General features: G+C 25.3%; 1 protein-coding gene across 1 annotated transcript; it reads right to left on the bottom strand.

The window, feature by feature from the left end:
* Window positions 1–508: 508 nt before the first annotated feature.
* LOC112681570 lies at window positions 509–1646 on the bottom strand (the record flags this gene model as incomplete). Its single annotated transcript, XM_025551814.1, has 2 exons — window positions 748–1646; window positions 509–633 (listed from the first exon to the last, which is right to left on the bottom strand). Coding segments are annotated over exons 1-2 (930 nt in total), but the record flags the coding sequence as incomplete, so codon positions are not given.
* Window positions 1647–8310: the final 6664 nt, after the last annotated feature.

Here is an 8310-nt window from a genome sequence, read left to right as displayed (position 1 = left end):
AGTTTTATTAACCTATAATATATAACTTAACATAAAAAAAAAAAAAAAAATAAGACATAATATAAATATTAATAAAATAGTTTTTAGTAAAAATTGAAAGTAAATCTATTTATGCCAATATATAAGAACCTAATGTATAACTTAATAATAAAAAATATTTTAAAAAATGAAAAATAGTTAGGTTAATATTATATTTCATTTTATTATACTAAAAATGGAGCCATTGTATTTTAATAATAAATTTACTAAAAATTAACAAAATTAAATAGGTATTAGAAAAATTAAAGTTAATATATTAATTTATTAGTGTATTTAATATATTTGATTTATTTACATTTATCATATAATTTTACTATAATAATTAAATATAAATTAACTAAATTTAGTTATTAAAATGAATTATTGGAAGAGCTACAGAAAAATCTAAATCTTGTGCAGTTAACACTATATACTTTGTGAAGATATCTTCAATTTTATACTTGGAAATTGATTTAGAAAAGTTGCTTACCTTATAAATACCAATTTCATCACTTTTTATGGGTTTCTCAAAGAATCTTTCAAGCTTATTGAATTTTCTACCTAATATTACATTATTTTTTAAGCTTTGACTATAACAAATATTGATCACTTTCACTAACACAAAAGATGAATTAATATGTAAGCCGACAAATGAGTCAGCATTAACATTTATTTTAATTTTAATTTTATCTAAAATCAAAATTTTAAATTGAGGAGATGTAGTGTCACTTATTAATGGACCTTCATTATGTTCCATTTTAAATATCTTTGACAAAGTTTCTTTTTCAGGATTATTAAGGTTTACTATAGGAGGGTTAATAAGACTAGAACGTTCTTCAAATCTTCTTACTACTTGCTGAAGTGGCTTATCACTTTTATGAACTAGTTTTTTTAATTGTGCCATATAGTTTTCAAATTTGAAACAACTTACACTATCTAATGAACCAAAACTGTTATAATCATCAAATAAATGTATTAATGCATGCATATTATGAGAAATAAAGTGATTTCCATACAAGCTACCAAAATCTTTAACAAACTTGAACATTATATACTTAGCAATTCCAGCTAAATCTCTGAAGTTAGGACTCAAATAAATAGTCATAGCTATGCTTAAAGACAAAAAATGTTGATATAATTTTTTGGGCACAATTGAATGAATTGAAACAACACCTACATATAATAGAAATAATCTGTACTCTGTGGCTTTCCATCGTGACAATTCATCCAAGGATCTAGTTTTACGGACAAAATCACATGGTATGCATGTTTTAAATGATATAAGTCTATCTGACATATTTCTAATTATTCGATTATTTAATTTTTGATTATTAACAACTCTGCTTCCAATACCATGAGTCCCCTTCCATAACATCAATATTTTTTTAACAACACCTAAACATACTATGTGCATATAATCTAATGAAAAGTTGTGAACAACATCAAAATTTGGAATGCTAACAATTGTAGTTACATCACCATCTGTGTGATATTGACGTTGAATTTTATTAATGAAATTCTCATGAGTTCTCATAGAACTCTGTAAATTAGGAAAACATACACGCCTTTCTAAATATTGACCTTTTACTGTACACCTAGCACAAGAATAAAAGCCAGTATGAGATTTAGTTTTCAACACAAATGCACGAGCAGGTGCATCACAACAAAATGTATCGACTATTACTTTTTTATGAAAAACAGTTAATATATTATTGTTTAATAATTCAACATCAATACCATTTAATACAAGTTCTCTAATCTCAGCAACAAAATCATTTAAAAAAACATTGCTATCATCTGGCTTGTTATAACCCCAATATATGCCAGTAGGGAATACAGTTTCATTTTCCTGTCGAATGTAACCTAATATTGGCCAAAATGTACTTCCTGAGCTTTTCATCAAAGGCAACCCATCAATTCCAATCACTAATTTAATAGTTTCACTTGAAAATTGTTTATCAATGTACTTTTTTATATTATATTGTACACCAAAATGATAGTATATACCGGGTGAAACTGTTTTAACTTTAACAGGATTGTTATAAGATACCCCCGAATATGTTTTATAGAAAGTTCTACTAGAAACCGGTAAATCATTAAAGCATTTATGAGTATTTATTATTTTTAATAAGCTGTCAAAGGTGTTATTAGGTACATTATGTTCAGTAGCCCATTGAATTAATTTAGTAGAAAATGGTTGTTGTGTTGTGGCAGGACAATTGTCATCAATACTCCTCACATTCAAATATGAAGTGTTTGAAACAGTGCTTAGTCCGATGTAATCAGATACTTTGTCATTGGTATTACATATTATTTCAGTATTAAAATTGTCAACCTTAATAGGATAATCATTATTCAATTCTAAAGGAATATTATTACCAGCATTTAACGGGGATGGGTTGTCTAATTCAACTAAATCATTTGTACCAGGCAAAACATTACCGTCAGTTAGATGTTGGATAAAATTTAATTCTTCTAATAACCTTCGACGTTTAGTAGATTTACTCATATTATTTAATCTCAACATAGTTAGATCGATAGGTAAACTATTATGTGAATTAACACTAAAGTAAAATAATACTTACCGTAATTAAACGACTGTAGAAGATATATTACTGTGCACAAAATACAAAAAAAAACACTGTAATAGATACTCAACTGAATAAAATAAAGAGTAGACACAATAAATACAAAATAATCACTGCACAGACAATTATATTAAAATTATTCACAATGAATGGCTCAAGACTGTTTAATGATTATGAGAAAAATAAATGCGTGATCACAGGAAAAACCTTACCTATTATTAGCCATGGGTCACAAGTCACGACCGGCAAACGGACAAAGCGGGGAGTGTAACCAACGTCGCTCACAGAGTCGTCGAGATCAGGGGAAAACCAAGATTTCTATTGTACGCTTAACAAGGCTTTTTGATTTCTGATATATGAACAAAAAATTAATCAGTTTTATGCTTTTTACATAGTTTTTCACTTTATTGATCTTTCTTATCCCCGTTACTCTTGACGAATTCGGGTAGTTCGTTGGTTTTCAAAGCCAATGTGCGGCTTGTATGCGAATTCGGTTTCAAAATCGCGAAATTGCGTTAACAAATTGGCAGTCGGTCTTCGTTTCGACGCACAACTTGAATTCAATACTGATCGATATGTTATATACTGTTTTTTTTTGTAATTAATTTTGTACTATTTTTGTCTGCGTCGTCGCCGTGCGTCGACGATAACGTTCATATTCATTTTTATATTTATTATTGATAATATACGTTTATATTTAATCTGTCTCTATAATCTATACCTACTTATGTACTTTCGACCGTCGACGCGATCTAATAATAAAATGACGATAAATTTTTTACGCCATGTATGATTTTATTTTTGTTTTTCATTATTATGTGAAATAAAAATATTTTCTTAACTTCTAAAACCAAACATTAAAATAAGACCCATATAAAAAATTAATTAAATTAACGTTTTAGTTTTGTCCGGTCCGAATTTGGTCCCCTGGTAAAATTTGAAGTCTGGTCTGGTCCTTAAAATAACGGACCGTGTAGAGCATTAGCATATGAACTATACTGGTGCACCCATGGTTAAATATTTAATTAAACGCACAACCTATATATATTACACTAGATACCTATAGGTACAGAACTGTTCATCGATGAATTAATGATTATTTGATCGACAGTGTTATGAATGAGATATTATCATATAAATAATCATTATATGTACTGGTATACATACTGTTTTAAATGTTAGGGTTGATAGGTACACAGCTACTTTTTTCACATAAATTGCATATTATTATAATTTACATTTAACGTAAACAAAATTGTGCGTGGTTTGACTTGAACAAATTTATGATTTTAACAGATATATTATTATAGCACTATAATAGTATAGTAATTATATTCCATAATCAATGATTATAGGGATATTAAGTATACTTACTTATAACTGCAGTCACATGATCGAGTTTTATTCTCATAAGAATTTACATCTTTAGATACTTAAATAAGAATGACAATATAATAATATGTTGCATATTCTACAAAAATCAGATTTTTTTATATATACTTTTCCTAATATTAAATAGATACACGTGTATCTCGTGTATTTTCACGTGTATTTTCTGTACAGAAAATATGCTATTCGAGATAACCTGATAACCGGGGCTGGTACAGTTTTCCCGATTTTGATAACACGAGATATCACTAAAATCAAATTTCGGGAGATCGGTTACGCCAACCTTAGAAAATTTAATTTCCCGTATTATAATAATAATAAAAAAAAATTAATAAGCCTAACCAATGTGGCTAACGTTAAATTACAAAAATTCCCATTTAGATATCTCCATATAATATAAAAACCTAACTACTGCTTATCAATTATAACTACTAGTTATCAATACTAACTTAAGCGTGAATTTATTAGTAATGAGATATCAGCACAAACACAAATTAATTTTTCATAATTCATTATTTCAGTGGTATAGTAATCGTTGACAGTATTCTTTACGTAGATGGTTTACATATATATATATGACAAAAATTGTTTATATATACTTATCAATAAGCGTTTTGTATTAGTAATTTGTTTTGTTCCTTAAAACATTGATAGTACTTAATTTTATTAATGACTATTAAATAAAAAAATTGTTTGTAATCAAAATTATGAAAATATATTTCTTTTTGTCACGTTTTTACTTGTAAAATATATGGTCACCTTAAGGATAGACTAGATGAATTGATAGATTAGGCATTATAGGTTAAATTTTGGGGTTATTTTATATTATAAAAAAAAAACAATTCTGAACGAAGATGATTTGTCAGCCTTAAATTGTAATATATTTTATTTTAATATCATAAAAATCAAAACTTTTAAAAAATTGGACCACGTATAGGTGATGCCAATATCAACATTTGGTGAAAATTTCAAGTATCTAAAATGTTTGGTTTTTGAGTAACAGCTAAATAAAAAAATCGATTTTGTCAAAAATCGGTTTTGTACAAAAAAAAAAAAAGTTTTTTCCTCATTTTTTTGTTGTTTTTCCCGCCGCATTTGAAAACTTTTGGGAATTTTTACTTTTCACCTCTCCAAAGTACCTCCAATATCTGATTTTCTACCGACAACATACCATGAAGTTCAAAATTGAAGCATTATTTTGACTAGTTATGATGTACACTGACAAAAAAAAAAACACACATAGTAAAATCAATACAATCTTCACTTCGTTCAGAATCTAAAAAAATTATATTCCATGATTTCAACTTGATTTAAGATAGGTACAAATTAATTTAAAACATAATATTAGTAAATATAAATTAAATAAATAAATACTAATATCATAAATGAATTAAACAAATATTTATTTCTTATTGATTATAATTATGCCATTCTTCAAAACATTTCCTAGGACAAAGTGATTTAACACAGACTTTACATTGAAATTATGTTTTTTTTTTCGTATTTTATTTTTATAGGTAATCAATATATCATATTATTTACAAAACAAACAACATCCATATCAACATAACAACAAAAATTCCATCAGAAAGTATAAAAAAAGAACATGTCATATTTGAAATATTATTATTATTATTATTATTATTATTACGTACCAAATATATGAGTATACGTAATGGGTCAGACTAATTTCTAGTTTCGTAAAATACCATTAAAAAAAGTACTGTATGAGCAGTAATACCAAATTTCGTCAGTTTTGTAAATCATTGTTATAGCAGTAGTGACCAATTGAAGGGTTCAGTATAACAACCAGATAAGTCCACTTTTTCAAATTTTACAGAAGGAGCATAAAACGAAATTTGGTATACATAGAATAGGGATATTAAAAAAATTTCAAAACCATTTTGAAATATAAATATTGACCTATAGTAATATATTACTTTAAAGTAATAGGTTTAAATCATTTTTTGACGTAATCAACATGTAGGTAGTATTTTTAATATAACGTAACATAATAATTTAAATAAAAATTAAATTGGCAAATTTGTTTGTTGATAACACCATTATTAATGAATTTTGATTCATCAGTCGAACAAACATATTTTAAAAATAATGGTTCTTCTTGAATTATTTAAAAATTATTTAAAATTATTTAAAACATAACACCTTTTTTAACAAAAACATTTTAAACTTTATCAAATACTATTCAAGTCTATTTTCTCTTTAGCTTCTTAGCTAATATAATTTAAACAAATAAATAACAGAATATTTTAAATACACCATATTTTTAAATTAGCAACAAAAAAACAATTTTAACTTTATAAAATAATATTAAAGTCTATTTTCTCTATAGCTTCTTAGGTAATGTAGTTTAAACAATTAAATAACAGACAAATTAAACAATATATTTTCAAATTAATAACAAAAAAAAAATTAACTTTAGTAAAACAAATACTACTCAAGCCTTTCTTTTCTTTTAGATTCTTAAGCAATAGCATTTAAACAATATTATTAAATAAATAAAATTGTGTTATTTATTAAATATTTTAATCTAGTCTATGGACTTTTTAAAATCAAGAACGAAGAGCATAAATTTGTTGTTCAATCAAGTCTTTTTGTTTTTGCATATCTTCCATTAAACATTTTTTTTTTTGCTTGTAATATATCCAATTCTTTTTTATTTCTTTTTTTCTTTTCCTCTACTTGAAAATGTTCCTCTTTAATTTTTTGTTTTTCCTTTAGAGCTTCTTCATAATAATTGCGTGAATTCCGTACAGCTATTATAAGTTCTTTGTTTATAATAATAATTTTCATTCCACCTGCATTCTGTATAGCTGAATAAACATGTCTTTGGACAATAAGAGATTCTTCTTTTAAATTTGTTATGAGACATTCTTGTCTTTTTTTTTTAATTGTCACAACAGTTATACAATTTTTTAAAATTTCAGGTATAATAAAAAATTCCCTGACATTCTGGAGATTCCCTGACTAATAAAATAATTCCCTGACTTTCCCTGTTTTCCAGATTTGTGGCAACCCAGAATAAGTTAAAAATAAACAATTAAAATTTATTTCATAAAAATCTATCTACTGGAATAACACTGAATACTTTATAAAAATGATCCCTAATTTTGTATCATTCTTTGAAAAATATGCAGAATTTAAAAAAAATACCTTTATTAAGTTTTAAGTAAAATACATTTCTGAACTGTAAAGCAGCTAAACAAAAAATTTGGTAAGTCTTGAGCTACCAGTCTAAAATATATACACTTACCTAACAAATCAAATAAAAAAATGTATGAAAATTTGGGTCATTCTTACTCTATGGTCTACACAACTAGTTTTATATTTATGACCAATATATACACATATATATAACATTCATTTAAAACTTGTATAGTACTAATAAAAAATAAAATATATAATTTAAAGATATGTATTGATTAATACTATAAGACATTAGTAGAATCAAATATTAATATCTAAAATGTATGATAAATTATAGTACATAGTATAAATAAACCCATAGATATTATAAGATCTTATAATATCTATGAATAAACCATGATATAAATTATTGAAGTATGATCAATTAATTAAATTAAAATAATATACGATAAAAATCTAACTTCACTGATTAAAAGTTAACTAAACAGGGTTTTATTTAATAGAAGACAAAATTTCTCAGTATACATTTTTCGAAAAATTACTATCAATTATTTATTTATTAATTTTTATGCTAGAAAACGAAACGGGAATTGGGATTTTATTTACATTTTGGAGGTTGGCATTAGCTTCTTTTTTTGGTTCTTATCATGTTAATTGTTATCAATCGTTATCAAAATCGGGAAGACTGTACCCGTCCCCCTGATAACCTTTCTTAGCTATCATATAAATATAAGTAACACGATATTCTGTATATATCTTTAACAAAATATCTATTGGATATTTTTAACAAATCAGATTTTTGATATATTCTTTCTGATATTAGATAAATACACTGCAAATATCTAATTCAAAATAAACATTTTTAGATATTAAATATATATTTATTATAACATGTACAGTAGATATCATACAAAAAATATCCTATGTATATTGCGCAAAAATTATTTTTTTTATATCAGAATCTTGATGTACAGAAGTTATCATAAAAATATATAAACTAATACATTGGTTTTCAAATAACGTCAAAACATTGTATGTATATTAACTAACGAATATACAAAAACGTATTTAAACTGAATATCAAATATACATCAATACATTAAATATGCTATATGGGTATGTATGGAAATAATACATTTTTAAAAAA

The sequence above is a fragment of the Sipha flava genome, unplaced genomic scaffold, assembly GCF_003268045.1.
Source record: "Sipha flava isolate LNK unplaced genomic scaffold, YSA_version1 19291_pilon_pilon, whole genome shotgun sequence".
Taxonomy (NCBI): Eukaryota; Metazoa; Arthropoda; class Insecta; order Hemiptera; family Aphididae; genus Sipha; species Sipha flava.
The sequence above is the reverse complement of the archived record's forward strand: the minus strand, read 5'-3'. Positions and strand labels throughout refer to the sequence as shown.